A 25,261-nucleotide genomic window follows, 5' to 3' on the forward strand; every position below is an offset into this window, starting at 1 on the left:
TTCTTAAGGACTCTAAATAGGCATCATCTGGAGGCAAGCCTAGTTCAATCTTTCTTTAGTTCAATGGGAGAAAGTAAAGAGTTTGCTGAGATATTGCAGACAGAAAAGCTTGTACAGGCGTCATAAAACTGGCACAAAGAATCATCGGCCTCCATGGAGAATAAAAAGAATACAAGATATAACAATCAGGCATATTTATATGGGGTTCCATTTGTAAAGCAGCTCACTCTAGCAATAACAGCAACATTTCGTTGGTTACTACTTTCAGGTTGCCAACTGTCCCTTGATAAGTATAATTATGCCTTAGATAGAAACAAAAGCAAACACAATATTTGTCATCCAATTGGTTCAGCTACTGTACTGAAAAAGACACTGATGACACTGATGACAGGTGTACACATCTCAGACGGTGGCGATCCAAGTCTGAAAATAATGATTCATCACTAAAAGATGTATTCCTTATTGAACTGATCAGGGAAAAATCCATGTGGGGTCATTTTTATTGTAATGAAATGGGGCAGTTGTGACTGCTGTGACTGGAATGAGCTTCTCATTGACCAATTTTGTTGCTGTGTCACTGTTGCTACGAGAATACGGATCTCTTTTGACCAAAAGAAAGTGCTGTCAGTGTTGCCAAGTTTGCTACCAACAAGTACAGTGGCAAAAAAGAAGTGATTGGTGACATATAGAAATGAATGGCAAAATAAAGAAGAATGTTTTAGATAGTTATTATCATGATATTAAATGTATACATTTTCATTTTCCACAATATGTTCCGTTTAATTTGTCATTTGATTCTGTAGACACAACACAAGCTCATGAGCTTTTATTTTGGTACTTCTGGTTACTGGCAGAGTAAATTTGCAAAAATGTTTATTTTTTATTTAGATTAAAAATTTAGATTTAGATTCAATTCAAGTTGCATCCCTTTTCTTCCATTTAACAAAACTTTAAATTTACTTATAAATAAATTTCTGTTCTACCTAAAATTGTGGGTTTTCTGTATTGTGTGATTTTGTGATGACGTTCAGAACTACTCAGCCGGATAGTCAATTCTAAAAACTTGTCACCACAGGTCCTAAATGGGACAACATAATTGCAGTGGGACCTCAAATTTCAGCAGTACTGATGTGTAGGACATTTGCAGTTGTGTTTTACAGATGCTCAAAGGGTTGTGGTGATGGATAAATGACTTCATCATTATTATGGCTGCTGTGGTGACACAAGTGATGAGAAGCACGTTCCCAGAATATCAAAACAGTTAGTAAAGACACTCAGAACATAAAGGAACATTTGTGTTTACATGTGATAAGATGTCACCAATTATTTATACCATTCACACATAAAGTTCTATTCACAGACCAGTATGAAAGCTAATTTGTGTTAATGGTTGCCAGACACATCTAAAGTCCATCATCTGAGCATCATTAAAATGATGGACAGTCGGAGTTTTATTCTTCATGTTACCATTAACAACAAGAAAATGCTTTTAGAAAACACATTCAGCACATTAAGAGGTGCAGCATCCAGTTATTGTGGTTTGACCTTTCCAAAAATAAATCAGAATAAAAGGGATGTGTCACACAGAGCAAGATTCTTGGATTATTCACAGACAATCTGTTGTAATTTTACTGGATCCCAAATTGGTGTATTTCCATTGCAAATGGTCCAAAAAAAAGCCTAAGCTATTGATTATTCTGCATTCAACATCTCTGCATAACACAGGCAGATCTTTATTCCTGTGCATATGTTCACATAGATGGTTGGATACAGATGGTTATGACATTTGTTACAGTGGAAATGTTGATAAATTCAATTTTACATTAGATGTTCACACAACATATAGAGTATTCATGTCAGCGAAAACATATTCAAGCTGAGGAGGAAAATAAGATCTGTTTGGATGTATGTTCAAATACCGAAATCTCAGTTTAGTAACTCTGGTTTTGAGTGTTACCAAGCAAAGAAGCAAGTAAGTTCACGCGATCGGATGCGATCCGCTCCCAGCAAGAAGAGGAGTGTGCGTGATGAAGGAAGGGGTGTATCAGGTACGGGGGGAGGGAGAAGCACACAGCATAATAGCTCCAGCAACGCAGAAGGAGCAGCAGATGTGAGAGACCCAGCGCACAGGCCAGTTGTAATTAGCCGCAGTTATTTTTAAAGGACTAACCGGATTATGATGATCTGAGGAGCAAAGAAGAGTCACCAAAATCCTGTGTCATCCAAGGCGAGGGATTAAATCCGACTTCTTCACTCCTCTGTCATGGGGATAGACCGGCAGCGGAGAGCATCTCTGGCGCTCACCTTGAACTTTGTCGCCCTGTTCCTGGCCGTGTCGGCTCTCACCACCAGCTACTGGTGCGAGGGTACGCGTAAAGTGGTGAAGCCTTTCTGCACCGGCCCGGTCACCACCAAGCAGTCGTTCTGCATTAGGTTCAACAGTTCCAACCTAAATGACACGCGGCTGGTGCAGTACATCTGGGAGACCGGCGAGGACAAGTACGTGATGAGGAAGTTTCACACCGGCATTTGGTTCTCCTGCGAACAGAACGTCAACATGACCGGTAAGTTTGTGAAGGCGAAGGGACGAGAGCTGCGCAAAGGGGCGCTCCGCGGCGAGGCACTGCCGGCGGGGGCTAACTCCACAATTCTAATCCCGCTCTCAAAAATGATTTCAGGAATAAACCTGTAAAGAATAATCTGAAATTCTGATCAAAAATCCGATCAGAATAATCCCACGGTAACACCTCGTCGCCGAGCACTTGTTATCTGATCACCGAAACAATGCAACTTTAACAAATCCAAAATCTTTTAAGATTATTTTAAAACTGCATTCCGACTTTATTTGGTGCATCACTTCATTTTAATAACAAGACTCATTCTTAATTATGATTTTTAAAAGTGTAAATTGAAGCTGCTTCTTTTTTAACGGTGAGGTAGTACCATGAGGGTCACTAGTAAGAAGTAATTCAAATTATATTTGATACTGAAACAGTTGTGCGGTTCAAAAATATCTCTGAAGGACCACAGATGCTTATGCTGGTTGTAGAATTTCTGGCTAGCTTACCAACATGCTGAGAGACATAGGAAAGCTTTCACAGAAATGAAATAGGTTTGGTGATTGGATCAAAAGGCGATTCCTCTCTGTCATACAAAGTGAGTCATGTTACATCTCACTGGAGAAATGATGGATTACAGATTAAGCACCTGCTCATCAGAACACTGCAACATCTTGTTGACAGAGTGACAGTGAAATGCCTTTATATGTTTTTCAGGTGAAAAATGCAGAAGTTTCCTTTATGTTGCCCCTTCGAATGAAAGAGGTAGGAACCCCAGTCAAAGATCAGACATGCTGTTGTGCAATATCATCTCATCACCCTGAACATTCTGCACATTCTTACGGGATTGTTGGTGAAATGTGTGCTAAACAAAATTTGGTTAACCCTTGTGTGATGTTCATATTGTTGTTACTCAGCCAGTGTTTGTGGGTCTGATGGACCCGTTGCATTTTGTGGCTTTTAATGCCTCACAATCAAACACTTTTATGTTAAAATACTGAACAGATGTTTACCTTATCCCAATTACAAGCAGTATAAACAATATATATGGTTAATATTTGCCCTTTACCTTTGTTAGGTCACATTTATAACTTATTAAAACATAATAAAGAAAATCAATTAAAATCAAGATATGAGTGGAAACTAATTTACAAGTGAAGCAAGGTTTTTCAAAACTACTGACTTTTATTTCTTTGAACTTGAAATTTAACCCATTCAGGTGCACATCAAAATGAGAGGTGATACAGACTTCAAAGATGAGCAATATAGCTCACATTGGGCATTAGTGGTAAATTTCTTTCTTATTTGAAAATAAGAAAACACAACAGTTTTTCTGCTTAACAACACAAAGGTACCCTCTATTTTATATTGACTTCATCAAGAAATATGGTCAGAACTGAATATGTCATATAGGACACATTATTACAGCTTTTAAACTGTCAAATAATATTTTGTGTGATATTGAAATCAAGCTTTTTGCAATGGCTGTCTGAATCACTTCCTGTCACATGACTGTCAGCTGATCATCACGTTAGGATGCATTTCAACTGCAACATGCTGTGGAAGTGTAATGCCTACAGAGCTTATGATACCATCCATCCATCTTCAACCGCTTTTCCCTTCAGGGGTCTCAGGGGCGCAGCTCGTCGCAGGGCTTCATGTCATATTACTGAACAGAGATCATCCTCTGAGCGAGTCAGCTGTGTTGGCGTTCAAACAGACCATCTCCCCAGTCCTGTTTTCAGCATTGGACACAATAATCAGAATTGTCACTTTGAGTTTGCATTCACCGTTCTTTGTTGCACTTTGCTCCTCTTACCTCTTCTCTCCAGCAGCTCCTTGTTTTTTGTTTCCATGAGTCAGACGTTTGTGCAATGTTTGAGTTCCATTTAGAGTTCTTTTCTGTTGACAGGTAAGCTATATCGAAATTTAGAGGCTGTCGATCAAAGTATATTTTGCTGTTGATTATTGAACAGGCCTGTCTGTAAATGACTGTTTGGCTATTTTCTTTGCAAGGCCTTTGCCATCATTTGATGGCACAGATGCAAAAAGATCATGTCAAATTTCTCAATTTAGAACAGTTTTCTTCTTTTATTTTCTGCAGAAATACTGTCCACAGAGTATAATACGTGCGTTTTGAAATGTTCACACAATAACCTTAATCATTTATTCATAAATTCTGTAAATAAAGTAGCTGAGTCAGAATGCTGACATTTGCAAAGTGAACATAAAAATGTGGATGAACAGAATGACGCAGAGGGGGAATTATTTTAACTGGCTTGTTGATATCACTACAGCAGAAAAACAATGATGCAAAATGCATTGGAATAAACAGCATAACAACTGACATCAATTAAATCTTAAAAGAAAATCTTCAAGTGAATCCATTTAAATTTGATTATCCACTAGAAATGTCACCAGTTTCCATTCTTTGTTATTAATCAAAGGCATGTGGCTTCATTGCTGGCCTAAAATATAAATGCCCCATACATGAGAGATAGAATACAAGGTGTTACTATGGTAGAAAATCCTTCTTTGAGTATCTATTTAAGGAAAGCACTCTGGTATGCAGCAGATGTTTGAAGGAATGTCTCCCCAGTTCTTCTTTTTTCTACTCCTACTGTAAAATTAATTAACTATTTTAACTCAAAATTCAATTTACAGCAGGTTAAGAGAATACGTTCAAAGTTGATTGATAAGGGTGTATTTATAATTAATGCATGGATATTTTTGGTGATACAGGCATATTACTTTTGTCCACCTCATGATTAATTAAGAGCAGGGTAACGACCTGCCCTGGGAATTATGTGTAATTAGACCTCAGCTTGCATTAAAATATGAGGATATTTTGTCTTACTAAGGCACAACTGAGCCCAGTCCCTGGATGTTGAGCTTCTCCTGTATTCTATCTTTGACTGTGAAGGTCAGCGGCAGGTTCTATGGTCTCGCCTTCCTCTCCATTTGTCCTTGCTCACCCGTGTTTACTGTTCCTCAACCCCCACCTAACCTTCCCCTCCCATCCAGTCCACTCCACCTATCAGTCACTCAAGTCTCCTCTCCTGCTCTATCACATGTGTATGCCTTTCCTAACCCAGCCTGTTCTATATGCAGGAGTGCTGTGGCTGTGCATCGTGGCAGAGTGCCTGTACATCCTCCTGCTGGCCACCGGGGGCATCCTCATGTCCATAGAAGTTTGCCACTTCGGCAACGTCATCGATGGACTCAAGCTCAACGCATTCGCTGCCATATTCACTGTGCTCTCAGGTGACTTTTTACTCACATGATCTTTCAACTCTCTGATGTGTAGAGACAAAGAGACAAAGAAAAAGGCACAACATGAATGCGAAATTTACTTTTCTGACATTATAAATTTCTGTCCAGTCAATTGTCCTTCAAATGTCTGCATCCAGGTCCATGCAGCACAGAAAATCAATCCTCTTCTTATATGTCACTGCATTGCACATGTTCGATCTATTTTTTCTTATTTCTGTAAGCTTACTGTAAGCCAGTAGACATAATTAGCCAGTTTGGATCTTATCTTCACTAAGTGATCAAATAAATGCTTTGTTCATTACAAAAAACTACAGAATTTCAGCTGATTAAAATTTTCCTTCCAGAGGCACTTGATTAAATCAGTGAGAAATCCTACTTAAGAAAATACAATTTTCATTTAGTTTTTCTGATTCTTCTGCCGTCTATCTTCTGGCATTTATCTGTAGCCAACCAGCAACTTTTCCCCTGGTTATTTGATGTTAGATCCTGGCTTTATGAGTCAATCCCTGACTTCTTCTCATCGTTTCCATTTACGATGGAGGCTGCCTGGGTTTTTTACAGCATTTATCCTAAGAATATGTAGCCGTGACACCTGCACTATAGCAGACAAGACATTACGACAACGGAGTACTTGCTTCTCTTGTCACTGTAGCTCCAAGAACAAGACTGCTCTTTCTGTCTGTCCTTCTGGCACATGACAACACATTTACGCATGACTGTGGGTTTTTGGAAAAAATGGCCCTTAGGATCACAAGTGCATCACCAGGGTTTATTCAATCACTTTCCCAGGAGATGGAGCGATGTGTTCCAATCCGTGGGTCTATTGTCATCTTCCCAGAATCCTGAGATCAACAGATATATTTTAGTCTGAGGAGCATCAGCAGACATTTCTCAGAAACACAGGTCATGTTGAATATACAGACCTGGCTGAGCCCCCAGGCCACATATTGATTTACACCAATGCTCTGAGCCTGAGCGTTGTTTTGATTTGAGACCTAAGCTAAGCTTTGATCTAAACGGTGTGAGAAGCCACAGAGAGGCCAAGCCTGCACTTATTTAATCTCTTTGAAACTTTATAAAACTTGCTCATTAGTGCCCTATGGCTTTTCGGTTCCTCTACATTAAGCAGAGATGATATGACCCAGTGTAAAAATGCTCCACCTATTTGCACTGTAGTATTAATAGTAATGTTCTGTACATAACAGCTGCCCTTTTTGATGTGTTCATTCATCACGCGTCATTTAGCATCCGATTCCAAAGGTGCCCTTTGTAACCAGAAGTTTGTATTCCTTATTAACTGTGTTAAAGCTTAAGTCCTTTAAACCTAGACTGAATTGGTTTTTGAGAGAGATTACCAGAAGGAACAATTAACTTTGACTGGAAATAATGTAATAAAAAAGCTGCAATGTTCTGGAGTTTGGTTCTGGAGTCTGAAAGTACTGCCATTTGAAGTCAAATTGAAGTCAATTCAATCGCTTTTCTTTACTTCTGAGGAACTGGCCACAGTTGACTGCAGTTGTATTTGTTTTAGCTCCAACTTTGTGAACTTTAGAGGCTTCACATATTCTTCTGCCAACATAAACATCACAGAAATATGAATATGAGTTTCTTTTTTGTGTTTGCTTTAATCAGCAGATGCCTCTTCAGTAAATGAAACAGAGAATCTCTGAGAGACCCTTTAAATCACTTTTTTTTCACAGGAAAGAAAGTGATTTAAAGGTTTATCCGATGTCTTTTGTAATGAATAAAATATGTCCCAGCACACAATTGCAAGGCGGGGAGCTGCCCTTCAAAATGGATCCTCCCAACAGGATAGGAAAAGAAAAATAGCTCCAGGCACTGTTTTATGTAGTTGCCCACATTTTCACACAACAGAAAGCACTAGTTTACCATCTTTCAGCCCTGCACTGATGCTTTCTTACCAAAAGAAGTGGAACCCAGCTTAATGTTTTCACCACAGCTCCTGTTTTGCCTACTCTAACTTTTACCTGAACTCAAGCACATCTTTTATTGCACACACCTCTGAAGGTGGATGAGAACTGTTTTGCATAAATAGGAAAGTGAACAAAGCTGCAGCCTCTTGCTCGGGTGCGACTGATTTCCTCCTGGGAAGAAGTTTCATTTTTGGTGCAAGAGTGAGTTTATGAAGCATGTCAGTGACTCGATGTCAACAAACTTTCCAAAGCCAGTGCCTGTTTAAAACATTCATAGGCATCATCTCATCTCATCTCATAGGCTTCCACATTCACAATATCAGGAAACTGTTCAGATGAGCCAGGGATTGTGCAGTTGTTGACAACAGATCCTTCTCTTCATACGGTGTTCAAGAAACTCTGCTCATCCAAATTATTGCTGTTATTAATTCATTCGGATTATTGACTTCATTAAGAACTGCACCTAAAGTTGTGGCCCAAAATTAATGTAGTTAGATTATTTGGCAGATCATTAGGCAGTTATTTTAGCCTCAGATGAGACAGACCTCTGTAAGCAAACAAATTAAATCTTTATTTTTAAAAATTTAATTCAGTTTGTAGGAATCTTGATTAATTTGTATTAAAACATCAGCATTAAAATAATATTCAGAATAATGCTTGCCATGGAGTCTTTTAAAAACGTGAACGTTTTATGTAGTGAAACATGTTTTTACAGCCTGACACTGCCCTCTAGTGGTTATATATGAAATGCAGTTGAGTATTTGTTAATACATTTGACGTTAAAAACATGATTAAAGGTTACTGTTATTTGTTATTTGTTTTTGCTAAGCATGAATGGCCAAACAGGCCATAACTTCTGATTTATTGCACTTTGACAATCCTGGAATACATACATCTAAAGGACCAAATTTCATGGATGAATTATTTAATTATGTGGACCTGCAGAAACCTGACCTGCTTGATCAGTGCAGGGTAAAGGTCTTGTACATATGGCATACAAGTACAGCTTTTTATAGCTATAAATTGTTAAGGTTACTACATTTATTGATGACTTTGGCAACAAATTCAGGAAACCTTCAACTATAACAGATGCTGTGATGCAATCGGTTTAACATCTTGTCAAACGATTACGTTATCTACACTGCTCTGTTCCCAAAATATGCTACTGAGAGAGTTCAACAAAAAACTCATACACTCTTGGCACCCACACATATTAAGTTGATCACATTTTTACGCTATAAAAATAAATGTAATAAATGTAATCTCGCTGTCTCAGGTCTACTGGGTATGGTGGCCCACATGATGTTCACCACAGCCTTCCAGCTGACTGTCAGCCTGGGCCCAGAGGACTGGAAACCTCAAACATGGGACTACAGCTGGTCCTACATGTGAGTTCACAGACAGCTGCAGTACATGTGTTCAAGTATACCTGGTGTACCCAGATACTGGGTGTCTTGATTGAACCTTGAGTCCTCTATGTCTGTTGGGTTATATCAGGAGTATGGCACACGTGTAAATATGGGTAGAGCAGGCTGATAAACGGAGGGATTGTGTGAGGAAAGCATTAATAAAGGTGACTACCAAAGCACAGGTGACAACTCTGAAGATGTAAAAAGCTTAATAGATTTGAGAGAACTTTCCATATTGTCAAATGGAGCGTGACAAAGAGGAAGTAAATCTCTGCTAAAGTTCACCCAAAGATTTTAGGCACTAATTAGGAATGAGCAGTTTGTTCGGTTGAGACCAAAATTTACCCTATTGGCGAGCTGCTATGTTGCTTCCACAGAGATTAAAGGAAATAAAGTTAGAGAAAACAAATGGGGATATATACCCCATTGACATTTGACATTGATGATAGGTAAACAAAGATGCATTATCTTCCAAGTAAGAATAACTTTGAACATTGTTTTTATGTCAGTTTATCCTCAATCTTGTGTCTCTTTGCTCAGTTTGGCTTGGAGCTCCTTCACAGCCTGTATGGTCTCCTCAGTCACCACCATAAACCGCTACACCAAAACCATCCTGGAGTTCAAACACAAGCGCAGAAATATTGAGAAGAACCTGAAGATCAAGCAGAAGCTGCTGGAGCTGGACTCTCCTGAGCAGGTGTGGGACATGTACATCAGTTCTGTGCCCAGCACTGCCGAGGAACTTCTGGACCTCTCATCTAATGGTCGCAAACTCTCCAACTCCTCCCTCTTTATGGACCTCAATGACTTGCCTGACCCTCAGGGGGAGGAGTACTGCTAGAGGAGGAAGCATGTAGCATCACCAGGATATCATCACCTTCCATATGGTTCAATAAAGTAGTTACAGCAAACAATAACTCACCATGGTTGGAAGCCCCCCCACAAAAAATCTGAACGGCACCAAATAATGTGTAGCAAGGCCAGTCTAGCTGATCTAGAAGAAAGAGGGAAAGACAAAAACACCGGACTAAAAACAGAATGTGATCATCTTTTTTGGACAAATTTTAAGTTGGCTGTATCTGGAACCTTCTCAGAAGGTTCTGCAACGAAATTGTATTTCAAGGCATCAACGTCAGTTTAACCAACCTTGAAGGGTTCGATTTGATTTGATTTTTTTTATATATCCTTTATTAAAAATAACATTAAAAATTAAAATAACACAAGAAAAAGGTGACACATCATGTATATTTACTTAAGTCACCATAGGAATGCAGTTTTATCTTATTTTATCTTCGTTTATCTCATATTCAGCTAGTTAGCATGCTTAGCCAGCTATTTAGCTGAGGAGTTTGTTAAAGCAAACATTTGAAGATTTTTAACTTCTCAATGAAGACAAACAGCCTCTAATGGAGGTGGATTTTGCAGTAACCTTAAAATCTTGGTAAAAAAAGATTCACATAATGGTGAACTGCCAGAGAAAATGATAACAGGTTTTCCAACCTTGTCTCAGCATCAGTGCCGGTTCTACACTTAAGGCTATTAGCAATACAGCTTGTTGAACAGCTAAATCTAACTGTTGCCTCAGTCCTCCATTAGGAAGTAGCACAAAATGACTTTGGCTCATTTCAGTTCACTGCCAGTCGGATTGTAATTTCTAAGAAAAATGTACAAATATGCTAATGTTTTAGGTCTCATTTTGCTTTGTCACACTTTCATCAGAGCTGAGGAGCAAAAGAAATGTTGTTGGAGAGAATTGGGAGTGGATGGCAGAGCGAGGAGCCACACTGAAGCAGTTTAGGAGGCTTTAATTAAATGTTGAGACAGAAAGGGCCACGTGAGTGATACCTCATAATTGTAGTCACTCTACTAACAGATGGACTTCTTAATTCAAAACATTATTAACGTCATAGGGCAGGGCTAATTTTTAACCATCTGAGTGATCAGAGGTGGTCACCCCATAATATCACACCCGTACATCTTACCTTGAACTGAGGTGGTAACTATTGTAACATCAGTCAAGCATCAGCATTTAAGTTATGCTCCATATTATCTGGACTTATTTGGTGCCCCCCAACATTCACCAAGTATTTGGAAAAAGCAAAATAATGGAAACCGAGGGCACGCTATACACACGTGAACCATAGCTATGTGAGGGTACAGAATGTCTTAAAGGTCATGCTGAGTGCCTTGACTTCCAGCAGCATGATTAAACAGCATGCTCTCTGCTCACTGCCCCCACACAAGGGCCACGTGGTTTTCTCTCCCCATTAACTGTTTTCGAGGAACCTTAGTCGGATCCGAGGAACCGTCTCTGCAAACTGCCAAAAGTCAACGAGGAAAGAAGTGTTTCCTAGCAGGACATTTACTTGATAACTGAGTGCTTTTCTTCGCAGAAATGTTACTATGAAAAGTGCAGACCATGATTGTTGTTATTTACAAGTGCTCGTGGAAATGTATATTCTAAATGTATTCGTGTTTTTATCGCAAACTGAAACGTGTTTTTTTTAATTATTATTATTTTTACTATGAATTCTACTGTTTCCAGTGACATCAGCATATGCTGATGTGTGGATTGTTGTATCTTCTTGTGTGTGTCCGACTCAGTGGCCCATTTTGTGTAGTGTTCTTTGGTCACTTTTGTTGTGGTTATCATTTTTGCCATTATCACGACCTAATGTGTTGATATAAGATACATTTATATGAAAACATATTATTCCCAGAGGGGAAGAAAACTCATAATAATAAATTAACTCGTTTTTAACTGTGACTTTCCCCAGATCTGAGGTTTTGTCCACAAGGTGGCAGTATTTTCCAAGGATGATGTTATTGAAGCGCCGCTTACAGCTCAACCAGGAATGTTTTATTTCTTTTATCGTCCAAAATAAAATTCTAGATCTGATATTTGGGCATAAAATCAGCCTTCAATGGGTTGTAAAGTTTGAAATGCTACAGTTTTATTATAATAGATATTTTAGCTAATGTCTAGTTAATAAGAATATTAACTTGATATTAAAATAGGAATTAATTAGACCTTGTGCACAGAGCAGGAAAAAATAATAGACATATACAACAAAATTCTAAAGATAGTTTTGTTTTTATGCATAAGTGAATAGATGCAAACTGAAAATGACCCTGTAAACAGGCCTTCTCACAGTGGCACAGCAAAACTGGATGATTCACAGAAATGACCATGAACAGGCTGACCTTTTCTCATTGATCCGACTTGTTGTGGTCGTCCTCCAATGTTTTCTTCTCTTCTCTAGAGTTGCAAGAAGGATCAGGCTGCAGTCGGATGCTAACTTAAGCTTTGATCCACACCAGTTCCTCTACAGCCATTCACCCACATTCATTATTCAAGAGTACAAAACCACTCAGTCAAATCTGAGCTCATATGAGCCCCCCCCACCGCCCCACACACACACACACACACTTGAAGGACTGAGCCCCCTTTTCTTCTTGTTCAATACTTGGAGGCTACTATTCATTATTTGATTTTATATTCACCGATTGGGCACAGAATTATGAAATTTGAGGGATATGAACCAAATGCTAGTGGTTTGTTAGCACAGTATATAATAATAAGTATATAAATGTATGTCTGCTTGTGTGGTGCAGGTTCATTTAAAATAATGCATCATTGGTTAGAATTGTACTAATTTCTGAACACAACAGAAGGTCTGTGAAACCTCAAAGCACTTGTTTATTGAAACATGTGGAGGAGGACAAAATGGCCTGTAGAAAATAGAAGGAGATACCTCAGTGAAACTTACTGAAGAAACTTTAATAGAACATCTTTGACAAGAAAATGTTGCACCAGTTTTCACATTTCATTCAACAAATGGCTCCTACACGTCATTGCTAACAAGCCCCACACAATGGGTCACTGCCAGCCAAAGTCCTGGCCCGCCATCTGATAGAAGCGTCTGTTATGTGGTCTATAGAAGTCCCTGAGCCGCCGCATCACCTCGGGGTCAATGAAAGCATGTGTCCTCCCTTTTGTCTTCCCCAGGCAGTGAGGTTTGCTGCTGCCCTCGGGCTTCTTCAGGCAGGGGAAGCCTTTCGTCTTGTTAAAGTAGAAATGCTTGTCCGTGATGATCCTCTGGAGACCCAGAAAGTCCTGGACTTTGCCCAGCTCTCCTGATGGATCAGAGATGAGCTTCTCACCGCTGACCAGATGGATCTGAGTCTTGGGGAACCAGGCCAGCCAGCGCTCCAGGTGCTGGGCATACAGACCGATCCACAGTGGGCTCCACATGGCGTCGATCTGACCTAGAGACAAGAACAGAGGTTTCAACAGGATAAATCTTTATCTCATCAACCATGTAGTCTAAACAAAACCTTGAAAATTCTTCTTCCCTATCTTAACAGTCCCCACAAAGTTTCTCATTATTTCTGAGTTATTTGGTGTCAAACTGTTTGGCAGCAAAATGGACGTTCTGCTGATGATGATTCTGAGATCATTCTTGCATTGGTGACGTCAACCACCCAGGAACCGGTATGTAGGAGAGCTCAGCTGTCGTTACATGGTTTTGCAATGGGTTGGGTGGAGAAGATGGAAGCAACCCCCCCAGGGCTCCTTTGGCAACTAAATTCCCCCGGGACTTTCATTGTGGTTATGTTCACACCACTAATAGGAACGAAAGTGACTTTTGAAAAACAGAGGATACACAATAACATAAGAAGAGAAAAGGAAGAAAAGCCAGTTACACATATATTTTACACAGTTTTTTTATGAAACCACAACTACGCCATGGTAGAAACCATTTTGGGGGATATGAGTATATCATTCTGCAGCCCTCCTTCAGAGGTCGTGGTCTGGCTTCAGCTTCGGGACACTGTCACTTCATCCGTCTGTACAAGCAACGCACAGCAGCAGCCTCAGTACCTGTGCTCTGATTCTTGAAGGCCAGGCTCTCAAAAGGAGGGATGTCGGGGGTCTTTGAGATGATCTGTGTGTAGTCCGATATGGCCCTGGTGACGGGATCACGGACGACCACAATTAGCTTCACATCTTGAGACATGGCGTGGACTCGTGCCGGCGTTTCCACGGTAACAAAGTAGCGAGGTGTCTTCTCCATCACAATCTGGCCATCCAGCGCTTTGGGCATCAAACCCCTGCAGTACAGGAAAAGAGATTTTATGCCAACTGACATCATAATTTGTTTTGCAAATGTTTGAATTTTTTAGATAAGAATTAAGAAAAGACAATGAGAAGGCAGTGTCTTGGTTCTACCTGGACTCCCTAAAATGTGCTCACTTAATTAGTTTCACAAACCCTATAAATATCTTTTGCTTTTGTCTTGAAGACTCTCCTTTAGTCCACAGAATATCCATTTCCAGGTGAACACAAGTCAATTCAGTTGTGAACCACTGTCTTGCAATGTTTTCATAATTCAAACATAAACAGGTTAAAAAGATCCTAAATGTATCAGCATGTTTTCTGAAGTAAAAGTGGTTTGAAAACTGTTTTTAAACATTATAAAATGAAATATAAAGCATGATTGTTCTCTCTCTGCATCTCATTAGTCACTCTGACAAACACCGTGTGCAGATCTCCTGTGATGCAGACACACAGGGCAGCAGCCTTATAACCATTCTGGTTGCTCCAGTTCTGCTCACCTCTGCACCTCCACAGCAGAGACTCCACAGATGGGACTCGTTTAGACATAAATGACTCCAGAGGGCCCCACAGGACCGGCTGGGGGAACTCTGGGACATCTGCCGCAACACCTGCCTCACACCTGACAGTCTGCTCGGAGGCATGCGCAAAAGCAGCTCTGAATCAGCCTTCAGTCTTCAAGTCTTCAGCTTGATTTGCTGTGTCATGCATTTTTCTTTTCCATGTCATCCCCTATTAAAGTGTCAATAACAATGTTCCCAAGCAGTAACGACTCTTTAAAAGCAGGACAACAGAGAAGAGACACTCTGACAGCGATGAGGAAAGGATTCTCTGATCAGTATTGGCTCAGGTCTCAGATGAGCTTGTAACACAAGCCCCTGTCAATATACCTCCCAACCCCCACCCCCTAAGCCGGCCTCACTTCATAAATCCGATGCACGCACGCACACACGCACGCACACACACACACACACACACACACACACAGCACACATGTGCTGATTTCATTTGATCTGATCAGTGTGAGGCAGAACTTACCAACACTTTTGCATAAAGACTTCCCTTTTAACTCCAATACCCTGAGCAGGAGGTGCCACACAGTCTGGAACACACGCACGCGCATGACACACGCACATACTCTCAGAGGGGTGTGTGTGTGTGTGTGTGTGTGTGTGTGTGTGTGTGTGTGTGTGTGTGTGTGTGTGTGTTTGTGTTTGTGTGTGAGAGAGAGAGAGAGTGTCTTCAAGCTTTTGCTAGAGTGTTTTGAAATGAAAGGGGTGGGTGCCATTAACAGTGCATCTATGGATGGTCCAGTACCATTACCTCACTGCAAAGACCTAATTAGAGATCTGTGAGAACACCATCAGAAGCCAGGATCTATTATAGACATGCTCCTGCTATATGACCTACAGGGGCATCACTGACAAGCAGGTTTGGGCTCACATATGATTCTCGTATACATGTTTTTCTCATGCACCGCTTTCATACCAGTGTGTAGATACAAAGACATTCCTGAAATACCATCAATAGCTCAACCAGAGGTGAGTGCTTCCATCTGCCAAAATGTTAAAAATGGACAACAGGACACCTCCGTGATAAGCAAAGAAACGTCCTTTGAGCCTTAGATCAAATATTGATTTATTCTGAGTAACAGTGATGTCGTCTCACTGAAATGGACCTATAACATTTCTACCAAAAAAATGCCATCAAGTTACAACCATTTCTGAATCACCCAACTGAATATGAGAACATACTGACTATAACTTAAATGCTGAAATTACTGAAAGTGAATGTATAAATTGCACACATTGCAATTAGTTTCAGCACAAATGAAAATATGTGCACGTATATTTTTATTTACAGGAAGACACTAATAATGCAATACAATTTTTCATCTATCAAGTATCTATAATGTCTAAAACATTTATTAATTTCTTTACATCACTTGTCAAGAGATTTGCTTAATAGTGAAATACTTCGTTTCTAGGATTCATATCATCAATCATGAGATAAAACCAATGTCTTATCAGCTCTTATCATAGAAATTAGATTGATTGAGTGAAGTGATGGACTGGAGGTTTAAAGTAGCAACAAAAAAGGTAGCTCAATGAATCGGCACTTTTAAAACACTGTCTTACCAACGTCCGTACAGTGCTTATTTATCTCACCGAGAGCCAGATCAAACATCCGGCATGATAAACATGGGGATCATTCAGCAGCTTAATATAAGCCTCTTTTTGCCTTAAAGGAACCTCTTTTGTGATCTGCTTCCCAGGGGCAGTGAATTACAAACAGTGGGCCAAGGCCACTGGCTATTGATCCTGCGGGGGCTTTGGGCAAACAAGCAAAGGTGCGTTTGGGTGGTGATCATCAGAAAGTGATGGGGAGCATGTGTATTAAGTGCATGAAGAAAGAAGGTGTGTACTCCGGCACTGGGCCTCAGCTGGGCCTGACACTGGCAGCTGGAGTTTGGGGAGCCTCTGGAGCCCCATCAGCACCACGCTGTGTTGTCTGATGTGCATGTTATATGTTAATTATATAGAAATATGCAGTAGGTAGGATTTGGGGGGTGTCAAATAAAAAGATGTGTGTGTGTGGGGGGGGGGTGTCAAAAACCTGGTTTGTTTGTCTTTAAGGTTTCATCCAATGTGAAAACATAGCCAATCAAAAGCTCAGAATTAACTCTCAATTATGCATGCTTGGGTACTTATATGATTTGGGCATGTATTTGTCTGTATGAATGCATGAGTGTGTTTTTCTGTGTATTATTAGGGGCCACTCATCCATTTCCTCAATAGAGGGAGCATTAAGGGCTCGGTCCATTGTGGTTGTGCCCTGTCCATTTCCCAGAGACATCCATCATAGAGGGGCCCCAGATTCCTCCCTACCTCCACATTGTAATCCCTGGGGGAAAACTTTAATGAGGACCAAATCACCCCACCAGTCTGGGCCTTATGGTGATCACCTCCAGTACAGTACAGGGCTGGACAAAACACACCTGCACCCACAGAGCACGACACAGATCGTTATGTAGCCCCACAAAAACACAACATTTAATGACTTTGATGTGAGAATAAAGCGTACAAGCCCAAAGCTCAACAAAATCCGATTTCACTAAAAATCTGCCCATGTCACAAATTCCCAACCGCTGAATCGCAGTGAACATCAAATGGATTTGGCAGCCGATCCGCCTCGATTTGCATGGCAATTATATTCCTTTGTACAAACGCAAAAACACAAGTAACACCATGTGCTGTGTCATGGCAGCACAAAGCCGTCAATGTATGGGTATGACTTTAGAAGCCTCCCGTAATGAGTTCATTAGGAACTGCTAATGAATCAGAACAGCTGACTCTCAGTAGTTGGAACAATATTAGTTTATTCATGTTCTTCAGAACCCATCTTTTTACAAAGATATTTGATTATTCTGAAAAAACGTGCAACTGAACTGAAAACCAACTTCATTTCAGTTAAATAGAAAGGTGAGCGTTGCAGTTTCTTAGAAGTGCTGACAAGCAGCAAATATCGATCATCTTAGGCCTTTCCAGTTACTCAGCGTCAATAATTTATTGATAAATCTGACAATAACTCGAAAATATAGTACAACTTATCTCCTCAGTCTGTGCTAAACAGAATAGCCTTACAGACAGACTAGACCCAGCTCTGATGACAGCCACCGTCCCCCCATTCCCACCCCAGGTTGAACCGTAGGTCAGAGAAGATGTGCGAGATTGTGGTCACACTGACTTCACCCTTTAACCTCAAGCTCACCCCAGCACTCACTTATCTTTATTTTATATTCCCCCTTTTTTTTACCCTCTTCCTGTCATGTCATCTTTCAGCAGGAAACCATCACGAGAGGGATGTGAATTTCCAGCCGAGCAATTTTAATGCACTCAGAGCTGCATAGAGGGACTGTGTAACGTGACCCCTGTGGGCCCTGGGTTTGGCCGGAGGGAGATTATGCCTGTGTGGGATAAAGCTTCCTGCTAATTGTAAAAGAAGCCAAGCTGACCAACGCTAACCGCGCTAATGCTGGAGTCAAACCAAGGTCAGAGCTACGAGATAAAGCTATCGATCGCTCGACAACACAGTCAGGAGGAAATTTCCAGTCCATCTCCAGGCTTCATCGCTGTGTTTTTTTCCCCCCAATCTCTCCTCCAAACACCATTAGTGTATCACTGATCTCTGTTACTACTGAAGCTAACTGCAATGTTATTCAATGAGCTGCTCAGCGAAAGATTGATAATGTTTATAAGGTTAATGAAAAAAAGCAGTGTGTGCAACTGCACTGTTAATTCAGTGACCCTCCATTTAATTTTTGCCTTTATGGATTGCGTAATCAGATTTTTTCCTCATATGTAGGTCTTAACTCTGAAGAATTCTAATAGCACAATAAGTGGAAAATGAGCGCAAAAAGCAAAAACAAATCTTCAAAAAGACACAAGACTCAGTGATCATAAAACATTCAGAGGCAGCAAGCCACAGATCAGTGAAATAGCACCAGTCAAAAGTGTTGTGGGGAAAAAAATGAAAAAGAAATAAATGAAATTATGGCTAACTCCTCTTCAAAAACATGATAGCAATAAATGGAACATAAGTTCTTAGTCGAATTCGCAACTTCATTAAGGATCAAATGACATAAACTAATTTCCTCTAATCTTTACAGCAATTCTTCTGAAGTTTCTTTTTTTTGTAATTTTTCTTTTCTTGGAAGTGTTTGATGCTGGACAGTTATGGAAAGGGGGAGAATCAGCGCCACATGTACTGGGGATACATAGTCATGAAGAAAAACTGGAAAGGATTTATCCAGTTTCCCTCATATGCAGGTATTGTTACACGCAAAGCTGTCCCCATGACAGGAACCAAATTTCCATTAATGGACAGGAGATACAAAGAGAAAAGAATAAAATTATTGAACTCTGGAGGCTGAAATGTAATTCTGCTGGCTGATGCATCGAATGTAGTAAAGTTACAGTCTGATTTGCTGCAGGTCATGCTAAAGATTCTGGACTGGCCACAGAGACTCAGAAAACAGCAATTTGGTGGCTACTCTTCCCTGTATCACCAGTAAACTTTGTATAAACTAATATGAGGATATAAAAGCATTTGATGATTGGAGAGAGAAAATGGCTTAATGTCATGGATTGTGATTTCAATTTTACCCGCAGCAACGGTGGAATAGGATTTTATTTTGAGTTCAATCTGTCTTGAATAAGCTTACATTAGTGCTGCTCATTTCCAGCCCATTTGTAGAGGTCAGACAACATCAAATCAAATTTCAGGAAGGAGCCATTAAAACAGAATAGATAGCTTCGTACAATAAGCTTCATGAGGTTGTGTTTATGTAATATTTCACAATAATGCAGAAATGAAATTCCAAAACTCTCTTCAGGGGTGTACTGTGTGAATGTTGTGATTTGTTTAAACCCATGTTTTTTGTGTTTTATTTAATATGAATGTGAATATGATTATGGTTATTGTTATTATTGTTGTTGTTTTTATTATTACAATATTTTAACAATAATAATCATCAGCATCATCATCATCGTGTTTTTTACTTACGGTAATAACTTGATATGCTTAGGTTTAGGTTAAACCAGAACAAGATGGGCCTTTACGGCTGTGCTGAGGCTGACTGTCTGCACTATGTGTTATAAAGTGTAGTGAACACATCATTAACTCCCACCCTATTTGTGATCTGAAGTCAGGGGTCAATTGACATGACTGACAGGGATGTCAAGTGGCTCGAGCCCCATCTGGCCCGAGGGAAAGACCTGACAATCTAGTGTCACAGTCACATCAACACACAAACAAATGTATACTGAACATCATGACTTATAGTGAAAACATGTTCGGTAGTCCATTCACACACTTCCTCTACATTTACATACAGGGGGTGTGCAAGTGGGTTCTTGTGAGGACACAATGTGCAAGTGAGGGCATTTTTGCTGGTCTTTACAAATTTAAAAATATTTTTGAATGTTAAAACATGATTTTAAGGCTGGGGTAAGAATTGGGTTTTGGTGAGGGTTCAATTGGGATGTCTTTTTAGCTTTCAGACCTGTCGCATAAAACTTATGAAAGAAGCTGATAGCTGAAAGTTTTTGGCTTAAGTCACTTAATTAATTTATATTTAAATAGAAGTCTGAAATACGCACCAATTTTACTGAAAGTATTTATTTTCATGGAACTTCTGTACTGAGATGCAGAGTGTAAAAATAGCTAAAATAATTCAGAAATAAATTTGGTGCAATAAAGGCACAATTTTTGCATTAAAAATGAACATGAACATTTACACCAGCACAATATTAAAATGCTTAAATCATATTTTGAGCTACAGTGGTACGGATAACTGCAAAAACCTACTTGTTGGATTGTTATCAAATACGACAGCCAGATTAATGTTGTTATAAGCGGTAGCAGGTCACATTTTGGGAACTCTGGTGATATATTCATTATATAAGTTTTTTTTTTACTCCACAAACACGGTGTGATATAATCTCTTTGCTGTGCAGGAACTGTGCAGCAGATGTTGCTCAGGATGGGGCTTTGCTCCTGCAGGTGTGGATGCTGTGGATGCTGTGGATGCTGTGGATGCTGTGGATGCTGTGGATGCCTGCGTACATACTTGTTATTTCATTCCATCTCTCGTTAAACTGCTGCTGACATGCCAAAGAGGTTTGAGCTGAGCCAAAGTCACTACTGAGCTCCTGTAATATATGGTAAGCTGGTTAACACCAGCACATAGACCAGATTTGGATGTATTTCAAAACTGTCATATTTGCAGAGATTCAAAGGCCCACAGGTGCAAGATAAATGCTGGATTCCCTTTGCTGAAAACCTCATCCACCAGGTAGTGTGACCGGCATGAAAGCTTCACCCACCCCACCCCCCCACCCCCACCCCCCAGTCAGTCCCCTCTCGTGTGTGCTTTCAGAGTATCCCAAAGTTTTCATGGGACAGGCTGAGAACAAAGCCACATGACAACAGTAACATCTGGCTAAAGCTCCAGAGATGATTACTCTGCTGCACTGTGACAACTCATCCTCTATCTTTCTCTCTGACTTACCCTACTGTATACACACGCATAAATCACACACTGCAGGCACACGCAGACACATGAACAGACAGATTGGTGTAGGCAGATGGCAGCATCTCTATGACTGTCACTTAAGCTCTGTAAAATAGCCGTGGATACTTTTATCCTCCAAGATATACAAAAACTAAATAAATAATAAAACTAAATATATCTAAACTTTCCAAAATATAAAACAAAAAAAACAATTTGTGAGAGTTTAACACATGGTAGTAACACAAGTAGTAAAATAGATTGTTTGTTATCATTAAAAAGGGAATAAGATGGGGAAAAAAATTAAAAATAATGTCCAAAAGGAAGTTCATGAATGGAGTTTTGAATGGTTTTGAATGGTTTATGTTACATTTTTCAAACGTGCCAAATGCCTGAAAGTGGGGGGAAATCGGCCGATTATAAATATTTCGAGAATAATCGAAATTACAATGATTATTCAACATTTCCACTGCTTAAATGGACCCTAGGGTTTGGATCCAGTTACTTTGCTGACTTTTAGGAACGTGCGCATACCTGTACCAGTCCAGTCCCCGTGCGTAATGTCGGTCGAAGAAGTGTGGCTCGGAACCCAAGGCGCGAATGTCCGGGTGGAGCCGCAGAAACTCCAGGAGTGCCCTAGTACCTCCCTTTTTAACCCCTATGATTAGAGCCTGGGGTAACCTCCGCGTTGCAATAAGTTCTTTACCAGAGATGTTCACCTCTAGGCCGGTGTGTCCACTGTACGTGCTGGTGGTGACCTCTTTGGCAAAGTTTCTCTCGTTTAGCCTCGCCGATCCCGACAAGAGGAATTCAGCCTGCCTGATGCCAGAGCTTTCTGTCAGCTGAGACTCGTAGAATCCAGTGAGGAGGTAAACCAAAGAGAAGCAGAGGATGCTCATAGAGGACGCGATGGTGACCCGGTGGAAGAGCCGACGCAGCTCGGCGCTTGGATGATGGTGGAAGCGGTGGTGAAAAGCTGCCATCCCTCAGTGATCCGGGAGAGATGCGGTGCCATATCTAAAGGGTCTGTTCACATCCCGCCGTATGTCGCCGAGACACCGTCAACAACTCCTGGCCAGTTGGAACCGCTACCGTCCTCCGACACCGTCATGGTGCGCGTCAGAAGCGCACCGAACAAGCCAGATTGAAAGTTTCCTTACAGTAATATGCAATTAGGAGGCCGATTTTTATGTTTATCTGTACGATCGAGAACGTGCGACTACTTTTTCTGTCACGCTAACACTATCTGAGTCAGAGTGTTGCAGGATGCTAGGACCTCTCTGTGTGTGCCTGGGATTATTCTCTCTCTCTCTCTCTCTCTCTCTCTCTCTCTCTCCCCTCTCTCTCCCCTTCCTCAAAGTAAAAATGCAGTTTGCTCCATCTAATAAAGTTTTAATTGTCTAAATTTGCAAAAGAAGACTGAATAGAAGAAGTGTGTGTGTGTGTGTGTGTTTGTGTGTATACACATACATACATACATACATACATACATACATACATACATACATACATACATACATACATACATACATACATACATATAACCCATGAATAACATTGTTATTACACAACTCATCATGCATCCTATATTCATACACGCATGCATAAGGCTTACCAGAGCCTATGTCCTATGCCCTTGTGACCACTGAACCTTGAATTCAATGTTCAATTTGGAAATTTGGATAGATAAAAAAAATATTTGTGTCCTCAAAAGAGTTTTCATCAATGGGTTCAACTACTCTCGAGGGTTACGGGGCCATTTGGACGAGGGTTTATCCCGGCTGACGCTCTGACACTGATCACATGATTGGCTTATTTGTCAGACAGAATTAAGCAGCAGAGGCTTTCGTGAGTCCACTGATTCCAGCCTCAAAGAACAGTTGGTGTCAAGTCATGTCTCTTATTGCTGATCGTGAAAATAAGTTTTTCCTCCCGTAACTGGACACTTTATCACCTGCATTTACAGTCAGCGGCATCCTGTTAGGGAGCTTCAAAATGTTGGTGTTTTGTTATTGCTCGGTGCAGGACTAAGGTAGAGCTAATAGCCCATAGGAGACTCATTAGATCCCCCTTCCAACCACTCACACATAAATACACATACTTCATGTTCCATTTGGCTTACCCTGTCATTATCCCGCAGCAGATGTGACCCATGCTGTAACACTACTGCAACAAAGCAGATCTGCCATCCATTTTTGACAGCAGGCTTAAACTTTGTGCTTTGCTCAGTAATCAAACATTCTGCATCTCAAACTAGAAACGAAATTATTTATTAAATTTGCCCAAACAAAGCATCTTTACTACAAAATATTCATGCTGGATTGTGTGTTCAGTAACTTGTGCTTGTTTGTAGTGACATACAAAAAATTCTCTTTGAAGAGATACTATTTCTTTTGATTCTATTGCAAACAAGGGCTTTTGTTTGAAAGGACAGAATTGCTGCCATGTTTGGGTGACAGTATCAACAATAACCTACATTTAATAATAAAAACCATTCTTTCCCTCATTACATCAAATTTGCTACTGAAGGCAATAACCTCCTTCCACCATAGTGAAGAATTAATTATAAGATAATAAAGGTTCTGCCTGTAAATCATTAATTTTCTTATTGTTTCTTGTTTATTTTACGCTTCAACCTCCCTCCACGGATCATGAGGCAAGGTCACTAGTGGAGGCTGCGTGTCTTTTGTTCGCAGTCCTTCAGCAGATTGTTTTGTGATGAAGTGGTCGCCCATAAAAGCCTGACCCTCAGGGTCAGGGCCAGAGGCCTGATGGTGATTCATTAGTTGACATGGGTCCAAAGCAGTCTGATTAATCTTGTGCATGAAATTAAGCACTTAGAGAAGTGTGAATACTTCTAAACTGAAAATAAAACAAATATTTTCAGCAAGTCTGAGCTTGTATTTCAGCAGCAAGTTTGCTTTAACCCAGAATCAGAGTTGAGTATTTGTCTTCTTCTCTCACCTGAGTGACAGTCTAATTAGACTTAAAGTAATGGTGTGTGTAATCAGGCTAAATTACAACCATGATTCATCCAGTGGAGAGCCTTAACACCATCCAGCCAAGCTCAGACACAAATTAATCAACCTCAATGACCACAGTTCCCAGCATGCATTTCAAACATACAGACCTCCTGCTCACTTCTCTCCGCACCACCGATCATAGTTAAATGAGTTTTGTGGGTTTTGGTAGTCTTAACTACAGATTATGGTTAGAGCATGAAAAATAACATCATTATGAAGTTGTCATCAGTCATCAAAATTGTAACTGGTGACATCATGTCATTATGAAACATGAGGACGGTATCAAAGGATGCAAAATAGTGCTGTCAGTATCAGATGTATGACAGCCGGGCTCGACACAACAGCACACATCAACTGCAGAAATTGTATCCTCAAAATTGTAATTTAGGAAGACTGCATCTGCAAAACTAATTTAAAGCACGTAGCCAAATTTCTGTTTTACTGTGTGTGTGTGTGTGTGTGTGTGTGTGTGTGTGTGTGTGTGTGTGTGTGGTGTGTGTGTGTGTGTGTGTGTGTGTGTGCGTGCCCCAATGGGTGAACAAGGATGAGAGGTGCCAGATCAGATCAGAAAGCTCCAAGAAGGGATAAGCTCTTCTTAGGCTGCTTTGGGGAAGGCTTTTGTCTGTGTGTGTGCATGTGTGTGTGTGTGTGTGTGTGTGTGAGAGAGAGAGAGAGAGAGAGAGAGAGAGAGAGAGAGAGAGAGAGAGAGAGAGCACTCAAGTCTCTCTTCTCAGGTATGTTTTGTTTTTTTCTTTTAATTAGCACAGTGCTTGTTTCAATCAATCAATCAATCAATCAATCAATCTTTATTTAATCTTTATTTACATAGTGTCTGTTACAATCAAAATTGTCTTTATGCACTTTACAGAATCC

General features: G+C 40.3%; 2 protein-coding genes across 3 annotated transcripts; one reads left to right on the top strand and one right to left on the bottom strand.

Annotated features, from left to right (window-relative positions):
• Positions 1-2,095: 2,095 nt before the first annotated feature.
• gsg1l2b (gsg1-like 2b) lies at positions 2,096-11,941 on the top strand. 2 transcript variants are annotated; one of them, XM_057057332.1, is made up of 5 exons: positions 2,096-2,564; positions 3,276-3,323; positions 5,670-5,822; positions 9,042-9,153; positions 9,715-11,941. In XM_057057332.1, exons 1-5 carry the CDS (start codon positions 2,264-2,266, stop codon positions 10,013-10,015), a joined length of 915 nt encoding a protein of 304 aa, XP_056913312.1. In that variant the 5' UTR covers positions 2,096-2,263; the 3' UTR covers positions 10,016-11,941. The 2 variants fall into 2 exon arrangements, with proteins under 2 accessions (XP_056913312.1, XP_056913322.1); XM_057057342.1 differs by lacking the exon at positions 3,276-3,323.
• A 993-nt stretch (positions 11,942-12,934) lies between these two features.
• Positions 12,935-22,669, bottom strand: hs3st3l (heparan sulfate (glucosamine) 3-O-sulfotransferase 3-like). The gene is made up of 3 exons (XM_057057061.1): positions 21,900-22,669; positions 14,060-14,289; positions 12,935-13,443 (listed from the first exon to the last, which is right to left on the bottom strand). The coding sequence occupies exons 1-3, from the start codon at positions 22,346-22,348 to the stop codon at positions 13,055-13,057; spliced, it is 1,068 nt and encodes a 355-aa protein (XP_056913041.1). The 5' UTR covers positions 22,349-22,669; the 3' UTR covers positions 12,935-13,054.
• Between the last annotated feature and the right edge of the window lie 2,592 nt (positions 22,670-25,261).

This window comes from Takifugu flavidus, chromosome 1 (assembly GCF_003711565.1).
Source record: "Takifugu flavidus isolate HTHZ2018 chromosome 1, ASM371156v2, whole genome shotgun sequence".
NCBI lineage: Eukaryota > Metazoa > Chordata > Actinopteri > Tetraodontiformes > Tetraodontidae > Takifugu > Takifugu flavidus.